The 22,528-nt window shown below is 38.7% G+C and overlaps 1 protein-coding gene across 1 annotated transcript in view; it reads left to right on the forward strand.

The window, feature by feature from the left end:
- Positions 1-22,528, forward strand: part of LOC124591556 (serine-protein kinase ATM-like) — a 456,741-nt gene that overhangs the window by 390,557 nt on the left and 43,656 nt on the right. The window contains exons 40-41 of the mRNA XM_047131742.1: positions 10,708-10,824; positions 14,813-14,968. Coding sequence (XP_046987698.1) covers positions 10,708-10,824; positions 14,813-14,968 — 273 coding nt within the window. The remainder of the gene's footprint in view (positions 1-10,707; positions 10,825-14,812; positions 14,969-22,528) is intronic.

The raw sequence follows: 22,528 nt of genomic DNA on the forward strand, positions 1-22,528 counted from the left end.
GTTTCTGACATTTACAATATCCAGCTACACACGTTTTAGCAGGGTGGCGATTCTTTTAGAAAATATGGAATTCTCTGGAAGCTGCATTTTACCTGGAAGAATCAGGGAAATCTCATGGAATTTCATAAAATCTCAGGGAATTCTGCATTTGTAACCTTGTATGGAAATTAAACTACTGCTTAGGGCTGGTATATAATTCACCATTGATTTATAAGGAGCTTCTGGACACCATCTTCCTTCTCACTCCTGGAATTCTGAGCTAAATTTTTTTCCAAATTTGAGTAACCATCCTGGTTAAGTGTCCAACTTTGTGTGGAAGTAATGGCTGGTACCTTTACAGGCCATTCAAGTACTAAAATGAGAAATTGTTGAGAGAACCTCCTAAAGAACTGTTTTCTCACAGCCCACAAAAAATGTAAATTATTAAATTATTCAGTCCCATACTTCCATCAGTGTTCTAACACTTCAGACTATAACTGTCATAAGCTGGCAGTGCTGTCTGCCTTTGTTGATATCACAACTGTCAATAGTCTCATTATTTTCAGTCTTCTACTCTCACATTTATGACATAAAATTATACTTTGTACAGTTAATGTGTTTGCAGAATAAAAAATACTGCAGAATCAGTATTCATACTTTGTACTTTGCAGGAATATTCTATTTTACACCTTAAAAACAATGTCCACTGTGAAATAAATACACTTACTTATGCCGAGATAGTATTATGTGGTCCCTCAACAGATGTCCATTTACAAACAGCACATTATCAATGGACATTTATCCCGCAAAACTAAAATTATTTCACATTTGCCAAAGTAAAATACTGTATCAGCATTAACGTTCATATTGTATGTTAACAACTTAACAGGTAACATTGATTGCAACCGTAGATTACTCACAGATGGTGGTGGTGGTGGTGGTGGTGGTGATAACATTGGGACCCAAACAGTCACTAAATAACCTGCATGTAGTCCTTCAAAATATATTTTTAACTTGCAAACACTCCTGAACGAAAGGAGCAGAATATACAGTGTCCCCAAGCAGTTTTGCCTGGTGAGGCATCTGTAGTAGCCATTAACTACAGACATAATACATCCTTAATAGCCTAATACAAACTGAAAGAGTAACAATTAAGTGAGGATAATAGTGAAACAATCACTTGGGTTCCGTTATGTGTAAAAGAAGTGACAGACTTTGATTCAAGCTACATTTTGTCTGCAACAGAGGTAACAAAAATGGTTTTATGTTTTATAATGGAATTCTGCAGGAGCTTGAAGTTCATGTTGGGCTAATGGGGTGCATGAAGTGTACGTGAAAAATAGCCATGTGAATGATAATAGTTTTGTTTCACTCACAGGAGAACTTCACAGAGATACTGAAAAATTGGATCTAGGAGATCATCAAAGAATACCAGCTACCTTGTAAAAGTCTATTTCTAAATTTCAAGATCTATTTTGAAGAAGAAATATCACAATACATTACTATTCTGTACATAAAACTCCTAAATGATTATAACATTATATTGAATGAAATATGTAAGCAATTATTTTTCTTCACTCTGCTTCCATAAAAGACATAGGAGGAAAGCTAAATGCATAACACAGTAAAAAGTAAGCTCAGCTATCAGGGATATGCAAAATTTAGATGTAGGTATAAAAGAGCAAAATCAAAGTACAATCTGCCTCGTAGAAATGTATTGGACATTATTGGCTGTTGAAGGTATCTGGATCCAGACGCGAGGGAACATTATACTGTGAACTAAGTTGGAAGACTTCTGTAGTGAAATGTGCATTTTATGTTGTAATGTACTCATTAATCACAAAGTCACAAGTTAGTTTTAGTATGATATCATAAACCATATTAAGGTTACATATGAACTCAATTAGTTTTCTTGTTTCAAATTCCATATGTTTTTGTTTCTTGTTCATACCTGTTGTTTGTGTTTGTCTAGTTTATTCAGAGTTTTCACGTATGCCAGAATTATTATCTTTTTCCTTTTTTGTCATTCTTTTGTTGCATTCTGCACTCTTATTTGTGTCTTGTTTTCATTAAATCACTTTTCAGAAGTTTGTTGTCTTAACTGTGCTTTATGTGTTTGTCCTGTGTGATCTTAATAGGAAAGTTTTGTTTGGTTCTTGGGCACATGTTAATGAAGTATAGCAAATGTTTCACATAATCGTATTAGTCATTTGTAATACATGCCTATGTACAGAATGTCACTTCTAAGAGTAATCAGGTGCATTTTGTAATGTAAAGTCTAAAATTAGTGTAGTACAATATTAGTTTTGTTTATACGTATTAACAGAGACAGTAAAACATAAAGAATAACTAGTACTCTAGCAGCAACCTGGCCCACACTAACTGCTACCGCCACACAGCTGTTCTTCTCTGACGCTCCTCGAGTACTCGTTGTTCTTTGTGTTTTATTGACCCTGTTAAAATGTATCGCACTAGACAATTTTGGACTGCTGTATCGAATGGGCACTTAAAATTCTGCTTATAATCTCTTTTTGAAAATCTTTCCACTGACACTAGGTGTCACATGAACAGTATTTTGGCTGACTCCAGCTACACATTGCAAAAAAGAAATTGCAAATACTTGTCTAAATATCAGAGAAAATGCACCTGATAGTATAAAACATAACATAACAAAGTATTTTTAGAAACAGTTAATCACATGAGAAAACCGAAGTCCAAAACAATAAAAAAAATGTGGGCTTATTATTATTTGTTTGGCTCAAATATTATAATTTGTACTAGTTTACAAATAATTTGTGTGTGCATCCTGTGCTGCTTGTGAAAGTAATTGGCACTAAGTATCGTTCAGAGATAAACAGAGTACGCAACTCAAAGAGTCTTCGCAGTTAGGTGCAGAAAAGTAAATTCTCTGGTAGAGAGGAGAATGAATTGTAAAAGCAGTTAAAACTGTTCCTCCCTGATAATCCCTACAGTATCAAACAGTACTATGCAAAAGTAATGAAGATCAAGGGACCTGAAAAACTCACATATGCAATAAATGGCAATATAAAAGGGTTGAATGAAAAGTAATGCCTCCACCTTCATTAACTGGTTTTGAATGGGAATATTTTAACAAATCAAATGCAGAAATGATCCTTAGAATGTGATCTTTAATTACAAATATTCATTTTTCCACATAATCACTAGCCAATTGGATACATTTCTGCCAATGAGGAACAAGTTTTCTGAAGCCATCACAGCAGAAGTTGACACTCTCATTCCACAACCACAGTCACTCAGTTCTCTCAGTGTCTTCATCAGAAGCATAATGATGTCCCCGCAGATCGTCTTTCAGCATCGGTAACAGATGGAAGTCAGATGGTGCTAAATCTGGACTGTATAGAGGATGCCGTATGGTGGTGCGATTCAGTCTCTGAAGTTCTGCTGTGGTGGTGACACGTGAAATGTGCAGTTTGGCATTGTCATGCTGCAGGAAAACATTTCCCTTTTCCTTCCGGACCCTTGTTAGCCATTGTTTCAGAGTTCGCAGCATTGCGATGTAACGCTCTGAATTTATTGTTGAGGAAATCAACATAGATAACACCATCTGCATCACAGAACACAGTGGCCATGATTTATCCAGCTGAGGGCTGCGTCTAATTCCTTTTCCTGGGACGAGACTTTGTGTCGATAATCCATAGACTGATGTTTCGTCTCCATATTGTAATGGTGTGCCCTCGTTTTGTCTCCTGACTCTATTGAATGGTGACATGTGTCACCTTCATTCTCGTGACGCGAGTGAAGTTCCTGGCAAATTTCAAGTCTCAGGTCTTCCGATAGCCAAGCAAAGCAATAATGTGACCTACACTTTCTTGTGAAATGCCAATTATGCTTGCAATTTCTCTCTGAGTGATACGACGATCATCCTGAAGCAATCTGTCAACACTTTGCTTGTGAAACTTAGTGGTTGCTGTCACAGGCTGTCCAACGCTTCGTCACGCAGGTCAGATGTTCCCACCCCAAGGACGTACAGGACTCACATCAACACAATCACCATAAACTGCTTTCATTCTCTGATGAATCTCCTTTGGGGTGACACCGTCTGCTGTCAAGAATTCAATGACGGCACATTGCTTAAATTGTATTGACCAACAGTCTGCACAGGGTTCCATACTTTACACTACACTGTAACAACACAACCGTTCAATGCTAAGGCTTCCCACCAACTGGAGCTGTAGAGAAGAGGCTACGGAACAAGCCAGTACCTGCTGCATACCAATGCTGCCAACTGTTGAAGAGTTACGAAGGTAGAGGCATTACATTTCAGTCAACCATTGTAGATGTGAATTCTGTCTCAAAATGCAAAATAACCTAATAAATGGTATTTCATAGTGAATTGTATTGAGACAAATTATTTTTGTCAGAGATAGTTTGAAATGGCTTTTTTGTGCACATGTATCTAAAAAGTAACCGGTTTTTTTATTACCTTTACTGCACATTATCTGGCAAAGCCCAATGTGGAAAGATATTGAGTGTAAGAATGTATTTGCAAAATAAGAAGTGCATGAATGTAGTGATGTAGCAGTGCACTCCATGCTCTGGTGCCATACCAGTAGTGGGTGGTATGAGTGATGTATAAGATACGTGCCACATAAGGCATTGTAGGACTCAACCATGGACCCTAGCATCAAGAAACATTTATGTTTGTCACCTAGCTTAAGGTGAAAACCTGGTGTAATATGGTAGGTTTAGATGGTGGGTGATTGCATCAAATACTGGTAAAGGATGGGCCTGAACAATGTCATTTACAACACTGTTGATTAATCTCAGCAAGAAATTGCATGCTAGTCATTACCAAACCCTTTGTGTTGTATGTTGCTCATTGTTTCCTTTCCATATTTGAACATCCATCATGAGGTTTGAATATGACTCTCATGGCACCATAAGGGAGCAACAATGTCCAACAGTGTATCAGTTCCAGTTTCACAAACAGACCGAATGTGGGTGTAGGCTGCTACCCTAAGAGGGGGTACAGGGCTTGTTTCCTTGCACTGCTCCCTTCCCATATGGTGGTCATAATTCTAGTTCATGCTCATGGTCGACTCCCAGTTTATAGTGTCCGCACTTTGCACCGTAGCGATCAGAAGAGAAAACCTGTCAATTTATTTTCATCACGCCGAAAGCCTTTCCCTAACGTGCAGATAGAATTATTTTCAGTTGTACTTCTGCTCTAAGTACCTTGTTGGTTCTATCTTTAGCACTGTCAGGTATAGGTCACATGGCTATAAATGGCCACGAAAATTTGAAATCAGTATTCTGGAGATTTTGTAATAATTGCGTTGGATAGCCAAAGAAAAATAATGTTGAAAAACACCTTAAATCAGAGCAGCACTCTGTTCATGGGCAGGAAAATGCTGCTGCTCAACAGAAACAGCCATTTGTTGAAAGCTTAAATAGTCCCCAAAAGAAGAAAGTGAGAAGAGACCATTTCGGAAAAAAACTCTTGAAACATTTGCAAAGGCCAACATTCCAGCCAAAAAAAGCTCCACATTCAGCAATTCTGTTTTTTTGACAGTCAGTTTCAAAGCAGTAAGGCTTTATCCTCAGGTACGCTGTGTGTTGGCCTTTTAAAATTGTACGTCTAAAAATTTAGAAAGAAAGAAAAATGTGAATTTCATCACAACTGTTGTTGTTGTTGTTTTTGTTGTGGTCTTCAGTCCAGAGACTGGTTTGATGCAGCTCTCCATGCTACTCTATCCTGTGCAATCTTCTTCATCTCCCAGTACCTACTGCAACCTACATCCTTCCGAATCTGCTTAGTGTATTCATCTCTTGGTCTCCCTCTATGATTTTTACCCTCCACGCTGCCCTCCAATACTAAATTAGGGATCCCGTGATGCCTCAGAATATGCCCTACCAACCAATCCCTTTTTCTAGTCAAGTTGTGCCACAAATTTCTCTTCTCTCCAATTCTATTCAATACCTTCTCATTGGTTATGTGATCTACCCATCTAATCTCCAGCATTCTTCTGTAGCACCACATTTCGAAAGCTTCTATTCTCTTCTTGTCTAAGCTATGTATCGTCCACGTTTCACTTCCATACATGGCCACACTCCATACAAATACTTTCAGAAACGACTTCCTGACACTTAAATTTATACTCGATGTTAACAAATTTCTCTTCTTCAGAAACACTTTCCTTGCCATTGCCAGTCTACGTTTTATATCCTCTCTACTTTGACCATCATGAGTTATTTTGCTCCCCAAATAGCAAAACTCCTTCACTACTTTAAGTGTCTCATTTCCTAATCTAATTCCCTCAGCATCATCTGATTTAATTTGACTACATGCAATTATCCTTGCTTTGCTTTTGTTGATGTTCATCTTATATCCTCCTTTCAAGACACTATCCATTCCATTCAACTGCTCTTCCAAGTCCTTTGCTGCCTCTGACAGAACTACAATGTCATTGGCGAACCTCAAAGTTTTTATTTCTTCTCCATGGATTTTAATACCTACTCCGAGTTTTGCTTTCGTTTCCTTTACTGCTTGCTCAATATACAGATTGAATAACATCGGGGATAGGCTACAACCCTGTCTCACTCCCTTTCCAACCACTGCTTCCCTTTCGTGCTCCTCGACTCTTATAATTGCCATCTGGTTTCTGTACAAATTGTAAATAGCCTTTTGCTCCCTGTATTTTACCCCTGCCACCTTCAGAATTTGAAAGAGAGTATTCCAGTCAACATTGTCAAAAGCTTTCTCTAAGTCTACAAATGCTAGGAACATAGGTTTGCCTTTCCTTAATCCATTTTCCAAGATACGTCGTAGGGTTAGTATTGCCTCGAAGTGTTCCAACATTTTAGGGAATCCAAAATGATCTTCCCCGAAGTTGGGTTCTACCAGTTTTTCCATTCGTCTGTAAATAATTCGTGTTAGTATTTTGCAGCTGTGGCTTATTAAACTGATAGTTCGGTGATTTTCACCACTGTCAACACCTGTTTTCTTTGGGATTGGAATTATTATATTCTTCTTGAAGTCTGAAGGCATTTCGCCTGTCTCACGCATCTTGCCCACTAGATGGTAGAGTTTTGTTAGGCCTGGCTCTCCCAAGGCTGTCAGTAGTTCTAATGGAATGTTGTCTACTCCAGGGGCCTTGTTTCGACTTAGGTATTTCAGTGATCTGTCAAACTTTTCATGCAGTATCATATCTCCTATTTCATTTTCACTAGATTCTCTTCCATTTCTATAATATTTTCCTCAAGAACATCGCCCTTGTACAGACCCTCTATATATTCCTTAAATATTTCTGCTTTCCCTTCTTTGCTTAGAACTGAGTTTCCATCTGAGCTCTTGATATTCATGCAAGTGGTTCTCTTTTTTCCAAATGTGTCTTTACTTTTCCTATTGGCAATATCTATCTTACCCCTAGTGATATGCTCCTCTACATCCTTACATTTGTCCTCTTGCCATCCCTGCTTAGCCATTTTGCACATCCTGTCGATCTCATTTTTTAGATGTTTGTATTCCTTTTTGCCTGCTTCATTTACTGCATTTTTGGATTTTCTCCTTTCATCAATTAAATTCAATATCTCTTTTGTTACCCAAGGATTTCTATTAGCCCTCATCTTTCTATCTACGTGATCCTCTGCTGCCTTCACTACTTCATCCCTCAATGCTACCCATTCTTCTTCTACAGTATTTCTTTCCCCCATTTTTGTGAATCGTTCCCTAATGCTCTTCCTGAGACGCTCGAAAACCTCTGGTTCTTTCAGTTTATCCAGGTCCCATCTCTTTAAATTCCCAACTTTTTGCAGTTTACAGTTTTATCTACAGTTCATAACCAATAGATTGTGGTCAAAGTCCACATCTGGCCCTGGAAATGTCTTACAATTTAAACCTGATTCTTGAATCTTTCTCTTACCATTATATAATCTATCTGAAACCTTCTAGTATCTCCAGGCTTCTTCCATGTATACAACCTTCTTTCATGATTCTTGAACCAAGTGTTAGCTACGATTAAGTTATGCTCTGTGCAAAATTCTACCAGATGGCTTCTTCTTTCGTTTCTTACCCCCATTCCATATTCACCTATTACATTTCCTTCTCTTCCTTTTCCTACTACCGAATTCCAGTCACCCATGACTATTAAGTTTTCGTCTCCATTCACTATCTGAATAATTTATTTTATGTCGTCATACGTTTCATCAATCTCTTCTTCATTTGCGGAGCTAGTTGGCATATAAACTTGTACTACTGTGGTAGGTGTGGGCTTCGTACCTATCTTGGCCACAATACTGCGTCCACTATGCTGTTTGTAGTAGCTTACCTGTATTTCTATTTTCCTATTCATTATTAAACCTACTCCTGCATTATTCCTATTTGATTTTGTATTTATAACCTATATTCACCTGATCAGAAGTCTTGTTCCTTCTGCCACCGAACTTCACTAATTCCCACTATATCTAACTTTAACCTATCCATTTCCCTTTTTAAATTTTGTAACCTACCTGCCTGATTAAGGCATCTGACATTCCACGATCCGAATGCCAGTTGTCTTTCTCTTGATAACAATGCCCCCCTAGTGGTCCCTGCCTGGAGATCCAAATGGGAGACTATTTTACCTCCAGAATATTTTACCCAAGAGGATGCCATCATCATTTAACCATACAGTAAAGCTGCCCCTTGCTTTGAGCCATTTGCAGTACCAGCACAGCAAGGTCGTTTTGGTTAGTGTTACAAGGCCAGATCAGTCTATCTTCCATACTGTTGCCCCTGAGATACCCCTCCATTGTGGTTGCACCTACAGTACGGCAGTATGGCTATCTGTATCGCTGCGGCACGCGAGCCTCCCCACCAAGGGGAGGGAGGGGGAGGGGGGGGGGACTAGATGCTGCATTCTCATGCAATGACTTAGATATGTGAAAATGAATATGCACTCAGATAATTCTATGTGGAATTCTAACAGTAGTACAAGTATAGTGAACACTACTTCTGAAGTTTTGTTCCTCCTCGGGTATATGGGTACACAAAGGCTTAAATTGGGTTAGGGAGGGGGGGGGGGGGCATGTTGTGTGTATGTTTTTCCATCAGTATTCTCAGCTATTACGTTTTTCTGTTAATATATTTTACCAGAGGAAGCTCCTATGAAACATGGATTAGTATTATCTTCCTCAAACTCCAGGATAAGTTGTAGATCTATAACTACATTGAATAGACGACTGTGATAAATTGTAGTGCGCTTATGTTGTGAATTAATGTGGAGTGAAGTGTGATTGGCAGGGGGGAGTGAAACCTACTGCTGAGAGATACTCTTCTCTTGCCAGAAAACATGAAAGGAATTGGTAAGCTTTCCCTGTCTAATGAATGGATCACAGTGAACATCTGATGCCCTGATATCGTGCATGGTTGGTTATAATCTTGTTTCCATAATTTAGTGACCTTGGCCATAAAGACAGATCCCACACTATCTTGGTTTGAAAAATATTATTGCTGTCATTAATTAGCATACTGCAGAGTACCCAAGTACAACACAGCACTTAGAAGAATATCTGTGAAAGGTAGATTTACAATTTCAGAAATGCTTCTCTACTTGTAGTAACGATTGAAGATGGGTATGATTATTGTGATACCAGACAATTTAATGTCAGGGGGGAACTGTTAACGCCACTAAAAGGGTGGATTACTGTTAATAGCATTAGCGGTCTTGTAAAATATAATTTGCAGACTGCACAGTGACACTATTTGTTTCAATAGATCCACTTACAAATGTCTTACGATCATTGTTGCATGATAAGCACTTGTGGAAAATACAATTTAAAAATGGTGAAGCACTTTACTGGATGCAGGAGGACAAATTAAAGATACAAGCCATTTCAGTTGTAATATTAGACATAGAGATGTAGCTTTTGTTGACATGCATATAAAAAGAAATTGGAGTATTTTGTGCATTTTCCAAGTTACTTTGCTTTCACATGCAGTACACTTTACAGAATAACAATGCAATAAGCTTTTTTACTCTTTGTTTCTAAACGAAAAAAGAGATGACAAAGAGACATAGAGCATGGCCAGAGCTTACCATCAGGAGGTGCAACCTCCAGTGCTACACCTAAAACAGGAATGTGTTCGTTTCCTGTACAGCACCTATCAGTGTGTCTGTCTTGTGTGATTTTAACTGTTTTAACTTGTTTTTATACGATTGGAAGAAAGAGACAATTGCTGCAAGGTGAATTGGTTCAGGGATCAAATTTGATACTGCAATATATGTCGTTCACAAATATTCCATAGCAAGCTAGTATTTGAAAAAATGTAACATAAACATTCACTCTCAGTTAGGTCGTAGACCTGTTCTGACTGGCCAACTGCTCCCTACAAGATAGTACAAGGAGCAATCTACGGTCTGGGATGTGTGATTGGCATGTCATCAATCCTTCCAGCTGTTATTGCCAGTAGATAAATCCTTATCATGCTGCTGCTTCTCTATTCGAGGTGTTTCTCGTTTCACCTCACGAGGCTTTTTGGATACAGTTCCAGACCTCTGTGCCTGAGGAAAGAAATCGAACCCGGCTACTTCTGCACTGAAGTAAGCTACAGCACTGTTCAACTACAGAGATGGTGTTGTAACTATGTTATATTTGATGTTGATGCTTGTTCTTTAAATGTTCTTTTTCCTGCAAGCACTTTGTGTTACTTTTGTTTCTCACTGCTTCATTGATTATCTGACTAAACGTGGTGTATTCTGCTTGAAGGGTAGAGATGATCTCCGACAGGATGCTGTAATGCAACAGGTGTTTACAATGATGAACACATTTCTCAGAAGAAATAAAGAAACTTCAAAGAGAAAACTACTAATGAGAACATACAAGGTAAGTGCAAGTGCTGAAATAAAGAACATCTACAAACTGCATCAGTGCGGAATAGAGGTGAGCTGCCGTCAAAAGCACAGAAATAAAAAGTAATATTTGATCAGTTAATTACTAATTATGCCTTTACCATCTCAGTGCAAAGGATGAAAAAGAGAGGACTGTGAAAAGGCACCACAGGCCTCTTGCTAGTTAATTCACACTGTGTGGATCACTTGTACGATTAATCAAAATGTTACATTCATTCTGCTCATTTATGAGGGGCAGTGAAATGAAAATAAGACAAGTGGGAAAAAAGTAAGTAACTGATTATTATTTCAAAAGTAATTGTGATTATTGTTAATATACACTGAGGTGATAAAATTCATGGGATAGCAATATTCACATAGACAGAAGGCAGTAGTATTGCATACACAAGGTATGAAAGGGTAGTGCATTGGTGGAGCTGTCATTTCTGCTCAGGTGATTCATTTAAAAAGTTTCTGATGTAATTATGATCACACAACGGGAATTATTAGACTGTGAACATAGACTAGTGGTGTGAGCTAGATCCATGGGACTTTCCATTTTTGAAATCATTAGGGAATTCAGAATTCTAAGATCAGAGTGTCAAGAGTGTGCTGAGAATACCAACTTTCAAGCACCACCGACAACACAGTGGCAACGGCCTACTCTTGCAGCAGCGTTTGCGCAGAGTTGTTAGTGCCGGCAGATAAGCCACACTGCATGAAATAACTGCAGAAGTCTATGTGGGATATTCAGTGAAGATACCCATTAGGATAGTGCAGCAAAATTTGGTGTTAATGGACTGTGACTGCAGACAACTGACAGGAGTGCCTTTTTTTACGGCACAACATCGCTTGCAACATCTTTCCTGGGCTTCTCATCATATTGTTTGGATGCTACATGACTGGAAATCGGTCAGATGAATCCTGATTTCAGTTGAGGAGAGCTCATTATAAGGTTTGCGTGTGGTGCAGATCCTAGAAAGCCGTGGACCCTAGTTGTCAACAAGGCACTGTGCAAGCTGGTGGTGGCTCCATGACAGTGTGGGGTGTGTTTACATGGATTACATTGCGTCCTCTGTTCCAACTGAAGCAATACTTAATTGGAAGTAGTTATGTTCGGCTACTTGGTGACTATTTGCAGCCATTCATGGACTTCATGTTCACAAACAATGATGTCATGTCACCGGGCAATAGTTGTTCCCGATTGGTTCGGAGAACATTCTGGGCAATTCAAGCGAATGATTTGACTGACCAGATCACCCGACTTGAATCCCATTGAACATTTATGGGACATAACCAAAAGGTCAGTTCGTGCATGACATCCTGAACTGGCAATAGTTTCACAGTTATGGTTGACAATAAAGGTAGCATGGCTCAGTATTTCTGCCAGGGACCTTCAGCAACTTGTTGAGTCCATGACACATCAAGCTGCTGCACTGCACCATGCAAAAGGAGGTCCAGTGCAATATTAGGAGGTATCCCATTACTTTTGTTACCACAGTGTATTTATCCCACTGTGAGACAAAATGGAAAGAGATTGTGGCTACAAGGAGGATGCGTAAAGGCTTCCCAGCAAACCGTGGCTGTTCCATGCAATTCAAACAAAATCCGAAAGAACAGATACTATCTTCATATAGTTAAGGTTGACAAGCCATTGACCTCTTTTCTTCTGTGCTGGCTGCACATGCATTGCCTGAACTCTTACGGGACTCGGTAAGATTATCTGCCGCGAGTAATGAGTGTAATGGGCACTACGAATGTAGTGTGTGGACATTAAGGTGGGAATGTGGGTCTCACGGGGAGTGTGCAAGGGATAAATTCCTGCAGTCGCACTATCCTCTGTGCCCTCTATGCCTCAGATGGATAGAGCGTCTGCTATGCAAGCAGGAGATCCCTGGTTCAAGTCTCGGTCGGGGCACACATTTTCCACTGTCCCCATTGATATATATCAACGCCTGTCGACAGCTTAGGATCTTGATTTAATTATCATTTCATAAATAAAACCTTCCTGTTTTCTGTAAAAACCAACTGTGAGGAAGAAAACAAAACACCATATTGTTGTGTATACAATTTTTGTTCAAAAATATACAGAGTCCACCAGAAAAATGTATACTCTCTTTGTCAGGCTTTATCAAGATATCAATATTGTCATTCGATTTGAGCTACAAATGTGTTGTTGTATGGTCTGTGTATGATATGTGTTGTAGTATGGCTCAACAGATGTTAGTACTTTCATTTCGGTATTGAGAAAACAAGACGGCTGGAACACGCTTGACATTCGAGCAACGAAAATGTATTGTGAAGTGGTTTTTTAAGTTTGATAATGCTGTTGAAGTGCAACGTCAGTGGAGGTGAGAGTTTGAAACAGAGCCGCCAACCTGCCTAAGAATTGAACGAATGACTGACAAGTTTGAATTGCATGGAACAATTTGTGATATTCACAAAGGACGATCAAGACAGCGTACAGCTACAAGTCATGCTTCATCAGCTCTTGTGTTGGAAATGTTTGTCAGTTTTCTACAGAAGTCTGCTACCCAATGTGCATGTGAAGTGGGGGTTAGCACTACAAATGTATGAAGAATTCTGAAAGCTGCAAAGTAGAAAGTTTACATTCCACGATTTCTGCACGCAATTAATGATGATGATCCTGATCACTGAATGCAATTTTGCGAATGGTATCAGCAAATGGTAACTGATGATTACTCTTTAAATGCATTGGCTGTGAAGAGAACTTTTGGTGACAGTGATTTAAGTTGAAAAATGCCAGGTTATACAAATATCTTGATATATTGAAGTAAACCTACAGTACTGAATTAACACCGTTTACATTTACTTTTTATTAACATTTGCTTTCCTTATGGCACAACCTAAATTTACCCAGAGCATTAGACATAGGAAAAATTTTCTCTCTTCTTCTTCTTCTTCTTTCTTTTTTTTTTTTTTTTTTTTTTTAAAAAAAAAAAAAAGACTGGTCTAAAGTTATTGTGAAAGACAGTGTAACTTTGTACAAGCATTAAAACTGAAAGTTTTATTCTAATAGTGCATAGTTAGTGTAGATTTTCACTTTCCCAAGCACTCAGTAACTACAAATGTTAAATGTTAAAATTAGTCCAAAATTGACTGAAGTAGTGTAGTTAAATAAAAACTAAAATAATTTTTGACGGTTGTAAGTAGAAATGAGCATGTTTAGTTATTATATGTGAAGGCTGTGGATCCTTCCCAGATGAAACACATTACAAATAATCTAACAATGGAAAACCAAGAATGGAATGTAACAATATTACGAAAAGGATGGTTGCTACTCACAATATAATGGTGAGTAGTAACTACCCTTTTCATAATACTGTTACAAATAATCTGTCATTTTATAATTTTCATTCCAGTACAGCTATAAAATACTCCAGAAGAATATATCCTTCCATTAACTTTGTAACTGCTGTGAAATGAGGACATACAGTAATTTTGAAAATTCCACTTTAGGATAGCTTCTTTTGTTATTCTGTCAAGAAATGGATTGTTAGTTTTTATATAATTGAAACTTGAAAAGGAGCATTTGACAGTTCCTGTATCTGAACAATGCACAAGAATAAGAACAACAAAAATATGTAGCTTAAATATGGCAAAGGCCAGTGTTGAAGAATAAGGATATCATTTTCCACTACATGCATGATGTAACAAATACTGTTTACTTAGTGTTGAATGAATGTATTTCTGAAATACAGTGTGAAGTACATAAACTAGGAAACCGAGTTTTTTCCACGTGGCATCTGTGCCTTGAGAGTCTCCATTACTTGTTTTAAGTGTTTCTATTTCTGAGTTTCCTTTTTCTCATATAGTATAGCTGTAGAACAGCATGAAACTGATTCTTGACAATCAAATTCTTCCGTGTGTGTTATCTCTTTGCTTAAATAACAGGTATGATAATTAAGAACAACAGACTCAAGTTCATATTACAGTGACATTTCTGTGTTTTTCCACTCCAGGTCGTCCCTCTATCACAAAGAAGTGGTATAATTGAATGGTGTGATAATACAGAAGTTTTAGCTATATATTTAATTGGTTCAGATCTAAAAACAGGCGCCCACAGGCGATATTATCCATCTGATTTCTCAGGCCTTGCATGCAGGAAAAAAATGAAGGTAATGCATTTTGTAATACATTGTCTTTGCCATAATCATAAAATACAAGATTTCTGTAACTATCACCGTGCATGTGGTATATTTGGGTATCTGTGTGGTTGTATGTACTTATACTAGAAAAAGAGTGGTATCTAGAAAGTTATGTACATTTTTGTGTATGTATGCCACATGTCAATCAGCCAGAGGTGAGTATTTGCTTTTATTCACTTTTGTTTATTCATAATGCCTCAAATTAATGTTTATATGCATTGTTAGTGGCCCATCTTTTTCATCTAATTTACTCTTACTTTATGACATTTGTGATCTGTTTTCACCTTCATAAATAAGTGTGACGCAGGCAACATATTTTGTAATTTTTGCATCCAGAGTAACAGATATTGATGCATCATAGTCAGTGAAATAATTCTTGTATGTCTAAAAATAAATTGCAGAGTAAAAGTACATAGTAGAGATTTTTGTTCCGGCTGCAGAATGGCCTGCAATCTGGAATTTTATGCCACTCTCCAAGGAAACTTTCACCACTGGGTTAAGATATAAAGTCATCCTTGTGCATTAAACTCTGGGAAGGTTGAAACATCTTTTGTGTCAAAGAAAATGTAATATCACTGGAAAAGCATTAAGTTAAATAATTCACATTTTCTGCCTCCCACGGTTTCCATGAGAACATTTGATGCTTGCAAAGGTATGATAGCAACAAATTTACTAGAATTTGTGGAATAAAATGTCTATTTTAAAATGAAAATAAAATCATTACTTCCATTTATTTTACATATGCTGTTTTATTTGCACACTCGTAAAAACTTGTTCTTTAAAATAATACATGAAATACATGACACCAAAGATTGCAAACAAAAGAAACAAGGAAGACATTATTATGGGCTGTCACACTTCTATTGGTGAATTATTTAAAGTGTGTTCAAGGTGAATCCATTTGCCTCGTGACACATTCACACGGGCTGCATCACTGATGACTTTCTGCCATCTACGTTTCTGGGGTAGTTGCAACGTAGAAAGGGTAGGTACTCACCATATAGAGGGGCTGTTGAATCACAGACAGGCATAAGAAAATGACTGCTACAACATTTAGCTTTGGCAGTGTCCTTCTGCTGAACTATAAAACACGCACACATTCATACAAGCATGACTCATACGAACATGGCCACTGTCTGCAGCACGTGGAGACACTGGCCATGTGTGTATGAGTTGTGCCTTTATGAATGAACATGTGCACATGTGGGCATGCACAAGTGCAAGTGCTTGTAGGCCTCTGCCTGTTGGTACTCAGGCACATGTACCACCACATTTCAGTTAACTCCTCCACACGGCTGACACTGTTTCTCTTATCTGGATAACACAGGTTTCCTTTTAGAGTCACAAAGATCACGTACCTATTACCTCGTCAGTGCAAGTTTCCTTCGAGAGTGGCGTAAACTTCCAGGTGGCAGGCTATTGAGTGGCAGCAAAAACAATATTCGGTGTATTTTTTCTCCATGATTTCTTGTTACGTTTACAGAAGAGTTACATCTACATCTGTACAACTACTCTACAATTCACACTTCAGTGACAGAGGGTTCATCGAACCATCTTCAGGCTATTTCCCTACCATTCCATTCCTGAATAGCACACAGGATAAACAAACATTTATGAAAAATGCCTTTGTTTTAGTGATTGCCACCTCCAGCTTGCGTATCATATCTGTGACACTCTCTCCCCTATTTCGTGATAATAAAAATGAGCTGTCCTTCTTTGAACTTTTTCAGTGTCCTCTGTCAATCCTAACTCATGAAGATTTCATACCGCACAGCAATACTCCAGCAGAGGCTGGACACATGTAGTGGTGGCAGGCTCTTTGGTAGACTTGGTGCAGCTTCTAAGTGTTTAACCAATAGAACACAGTCTTTGGTTCACCTTCCCCACAACTTTTCTATGTGATAGTTCCAGTTTGTCATTCATAATTGTAATCCCAAGGTATTTTGTTGAACTGATAGCTTTTGATTTGTGTGAATTATCATGTGACCAGTATTTAATGGATTCCTTTTAGTACTCACGTAGGTGCACTCACACTTTTCATTATTCAGAATCAGTTGTGTAATTTTTCACCAAACACATACCTTGTTTAAATCATTTTGATGTTTCTTCTGATGTTCGGATTACTTAACAGAAAAGCTGATGCCTATATGTAGGTCATTAATAATATTGCAAGAATGCAAAGCTATTTGTTTCCTGAACCTGTGGTCAGTGTTCGTCAAGGTGAAAACAGTTTACAAATGCCTTTAATGGGTCTAAAATAATTTAAAGTGAAAAAGTTACATACATCACCCTGTATATGCTGAGCCACTGAGAGCAAGAACAGTTTCTCTAATGTTACTCACCATTTTCTCTCAGATTTACAATCCTCTAAATAAAACCTCGATTCACTTTTAAAATTTGGAAACTTTGTGGCTTGTGTCCCAGATCATTTAAAAACGATTATTTAGGGAGCAATTGATACACAAAGACAACAGATAAAATGTTACTTATATGTTTCATTTCATTTGTTTCTGTCTTTCATAAATATGAGCAGGGTGTCCAACCAACTGGAAAACGGAGAAAACACAGGAAATTATTTCACTCTGGAAAACTGATGAAACTCAGGGAATTTTTAAATTTTGCCTAAAAGCCCTGAAGAACGCAGGGTGTCATTTGATTTTGGACAGAGACATTTGTGTGCCTTCTGCTTGGCTTGATGCAGTACTGTGTTCACCATCAGCCCAATACTGAGAGACCAACCTCCACCAGTGTAACAAAATGGAACACCTTCTGCCATCCTTTGGGTGTTATTTATTATATGGCTACCAGTTTCAGTGCTTCAGTGCACCATCTTCAGGCCCTAACTGAAGTTAAGGTGTGAAGAAGATGTACTGAAGCACTGAAACTTGTATCCATATAATAAATAACATAGTAAGGATGGCTGTAGGTGTTCCATTTTATTACATAAGTGAACAGCTGAAGTGCCTGAAACCTCCAATCACAAGGATGGACATACAAAAACCCTCCATCAGGGATTAGGCATTCCCTAATCCATCCCCTCACTCAGTCTAATGCAGCGACCAGCCGGCCTGGCTGGGCCTGGGCTGGCTAGCGTGGACTGACCAAGTCCAGATAAGCTGTACAGAGGTTTGTTGGCACTGACATTGAATTTCTTGCACACCTGTTACTGCAGCCTGATCGTGCTGTGCTGGTTTGTTGTTGTGTTGTAATTTTGTGTGTTTGTGACAATGTAACCAGCAAGGATCATGGTGTTGTTCACATTTACATCTGTTCAGATGTACTATTTTGTTTGCTAACACAATGTTACCACAAAGATGTGTGAGTTTAGGGGAGTTCATGACCTGTTTGAATTCATTTATTTTGAACCATGGATACTAGGATGTGATAGGTTGGCATGCAGTACATTTTTTGGGTATATACTGAAAAAATACTCTTGTACATGCCAACAGCTATCGATCTCATTGCGTTGTGTACGAATAATATTGATTATAGACCTTTAGTGGTAGGCCTAAAATAGTGAAAGAGAACACTAGCAAGCAGTCATTGTGCTTCGGCATGCAGTTGTTGGTTTAGTTAACATTAAACTAAAGCCTGCAGTTCAATGCAGGTGGCTGGATGGTGAGTGTGGACTGTGCAAGTCAGTCCTGGATCATGGAGGGCAAGGCGACACTTTGTGTCATTTCTGTCCTCAGTGGCGAACATTTCCCGTGCTGCAGTGGATGTTAGTCAACATAAACTACTGCAGGGATGATTTTATTGCCTTACTTTGGACCCACTCAGAGAGAGATATAGGCGAGGGGGTGATGTGGAAGTTGCTCACAACAAAGAAAAAATGGTAGGTTGTGAAATTTTCTAGTGGCTTCCTGCCTATGTGAACTCTCGGCTCCACCTCATTATATAGTTTAGCTGTGATCCTGTCTAATGCACATGTTACCTGAGGGCTTATTCGATGAACTGGAAATTCTGTTCTACCATTACTGGGCTGTGGATCCAGAATTTTGGGGGATTGCAGAGCGCACACCTGAAAAATTCATTGTTTGGTACATGCTCTCCAAAACCAACTTCTTGCTCAGCAATAAAGACAAGTAGGACTTGTCCAGTTGTGCAAGGGAAAGTAGCTTACTGGGCTCGAGGCTACTAGGAAGGTTACAGTGTCTATATCCATGCTGATTGCAGCAAATAGCCATGGCTCCAATGCTACTGCATCAGACGTAATTCCTGGGGTGCTGCCTGGCATTTCTGGGTGCACTCAGCTGATTGCCAACTGCAACATTAGAAAGGACAATCCTGATGGTGCCCTTGATTCAGCAAGTGCACTGGAAAATAAGGTAAATTTGAAAGGTCAAGTTGTTCATGTGTCCATGGATGACTCTAATGTTAATAAGACATTCCTAAAAGAGCTGAAAATCCAGCTCCAAGCTGAGGGTAATCCAAGGGGTCCTATACTTTTGGACTTTATGACATGAGGCTTACATACAGTGCAGGATGACTTTAAGACAGGTTGTACTAGTGTCAGTTCGAATCTTGTTCAGTTTCTGAGAGCTTTTTGTAATCTATTTAAAAACTTTTTTCCCGCCAAGTTGATTTGAACAATATTGCAAGCATTTCTTTTCCCACAGGAGTTTTGCACTGTTTGATGTGTGGAAAATAAAATGGTGTCATTCTGGGCTCAGTAAATATTAACAGCTGTTTAGAAATGTCTAAAGGAAGTAGAAAGAGTAAAGAATGAACAGAAGTACATATAACCAAAACCTTAGGTCACTATTGTAATCCCTAAGAGTCATAGTTACCAGGCATGTCTAAGTCTTTGAGGAACAAGATGCTGATAGCTCATCTCGCCTTTTTGCGAACATGACTGCTCAGGTGGAGTCATTTGTGACTAAATTTTAGTCAGATGCTACCTTAGCTCCTTTCCTCTACAATTTCCTCCTGTCTGTAAACTTTGTGTTCTGCCTTACGGTAGGTCTTGTCATGGGGGAAGCCTCGTCAGAGAGGTCCACCGCACGAGCGTCTAGGGAAGTGATTCCAGTGGTGGTTTCCCGTTGCCTTCCACTGGTGATGATGAAATAATAATGAGGACAACACAACACCCAGTCCCTGAGCAGAGAAAATCTCCAACCCAGTCAGGAATCGAACCCGGGCCCCTTGGCGTGACAGACTGCTGCACTGAACACTCAGCTATCGGGCGGACCTCCTGTCTATAGTCACAGAATTAATGAGAAAATTTGTCCAACCAGAAGTTTGTAAAAATGGACTAGCTTCAAAACAGATCTGAGTGACAACAAAATCGATTGCAATCTCAGGAACTGCACAACAGATAATAGCTAAAAGAGCTCTGGGTCAGTGTTACGTACCAGAGAAAGATATCTTGGCATTCCAGAATAAGTGCCTTACATCTATGAAAACTATACAGGTGAAGAAAAGTTTCTGCACTCACATACTGGCAGTAGAAAAATGCCTCCAAATTTCGTCCTGTGCATATTTAGGGAAGATTGGAAATCTGCCAACACAGTAATCACATCTACAGTAAGTACCTCTGTCAGCAAATAGCATAGTGCTGTGCAGTACTTGCAGTGGATAGCGTTTTGGGTCAGCATGCAAGAGGCGTAGGGTTTGATTCTGGATCGAGGCTTATTTGTTCTTATTTGCCAATAGTAGTCACCGTGGTACGATATTTGGCATCTTAATTGTCGTACAGCAATTACAGTGGGTCTTCTACAAAATCTTTGCAATTACTTACTACAAACACAGAAATGGAAGTACAATTGTTTTCATTGGTCAGCTTTTAGATAAGCTTTTAGATAAGCTTTTCGCATGTCATGTAGACAAACTGTTTTGCACCACTGCATCTACTAGATTCCAAATCTGTTTTCTGTCTACCCCTCTCGAATGGGCCCATTGAAATTATTTACAAAGCACATTGTTAGCCCTATTGGTGATGTAAGGCCCTAATGAAAAGTAATGGACCTGAATGTGGCAAGAATAATAGTTTGTATTAATTGATGAGACCAGTGGGGGAGGGTATACACAAAACAAATTTGGAGTCTAACAGATGCAGTGGTGCAAAATAATTTGTGTGTAGAATGTGCAAAAGGTTTATTTGTATTTCTGTGTTCATAGGATATAACTGCATACGTTTGTAGAAGACCCCACTGTAATTTCTACATAACAATTAACACGCCAGATATCGTACCACTCAGACTACTTTTAGCAAACAAATAAGCCTCTTACCGGAATCAAATCCTTTACCTCTTATATCATGGTGCAAAATACCATCCACTGCACCAACTACACAGCACTACTGCTATATCCTGACAAAGGTAGTTAACTTACACATGATTACAGTGTTGCCAGATTGCCAATATTTAATATCCATTAACTGCCCAAAATATGTGCAGAACAAAATTTTGTGAGAGACATTTTTGTATTGCTTATATGTGAGGAAACGCACTGCGAAGTCCGAGTGCACAAATTTTTCTTCACCCTGTTGTACCCAAAATTCTGGATAAATCGTGCCTGACTTGTTTCTTTATGCAGCGCGTTCCATGATGAGTCCAAGATGTGGCTGTAACACCAACCATGAGAAAAGACATTAGACATAGCATGGACATGTGTCACTACCTTAAATTGCTTAGGTGGTCATGAGGCTGGCGCCATAGTCCAGAGTTCCAAAGTTTAGTGGAGAACATATCAGTAAAGAAAAACCTCAAAGAATTTGATGGAGACCAAGGTCACATCAATCAGTTCTGAATGATAGTCATTGAGGTCAGGAGTGGAATTGAAAGTGTGAAGAGATTTATCGAAGTTGCATGCAGTCTGTTCCGTAGCACTGCCAGCCTTGAATGAGGTTCTCTGACAACTCCATTCTAGTCAAAAATTTGACTAAAGCCTTTCTCATAGCCATTTGTGGTGCTGACAACGAAGTCCATGATCATTGGGGATGTTGATCTATAACTATCACAAAGCAGTTTATGCACAGTTTCCGAAATGCATGTGGTAGGTATAGTGAAATAGAAGCAGAAAAAAGGACAGCTGAAAATTCTCAAAAGGAAATGAGAGAAAGAAGAAAGTGAGTAGATAAAAGCTAAAATCACTAAAAACTATAAAAACAAAAGAGGTTTCTTGGATTGAAGTAGCAGTTCAGTCACTAAAACCTACCTGCTTATGACTTCACGTAATGCCCATATGTGTGTCCTCATTGGACTAGTCTATTACAGTTTCTTCCATAATCAGTTTGTTCAAACAGTATTTGGATTTTATTCTTAAATCTCTAAGTAAAAAGTCTTAATTTTCTGCTGAAAGAGGTAATACTCTTGGTTGTTGTTGTTGTTTTTTTCCCCCTCCCAACAGCTCGTTGTTCATAATTTAAATGATTATTAATAATGTGTTACATCCTTTGTGACCTAGCCTCATTCTGCACGGTCCAGTCACAATGGGCCACATGTCAAAGCCTGAATATGGTCCTCAAGAATAGATGCATACATGTGTTGAGCCATTGAGCATTCCAGAATGACAAGATACAACCGGGAA

Source organism: Schistocerca americana, chromosome 2 (assembly GCF_021461395.2).
Source record: "Schistocerca americana isolate TAMUIC-IGC-003095 chromosome 2, iqSchAmer2.1, whole genome shotgun sequence".
In the NCBI taxonomy this organism is placed as follows: Eukaryota; Metazoa; Arthropoda; class Insecta; order Orthoptera; family Acrididae; genus Schistocerca; species Schistocerca americana.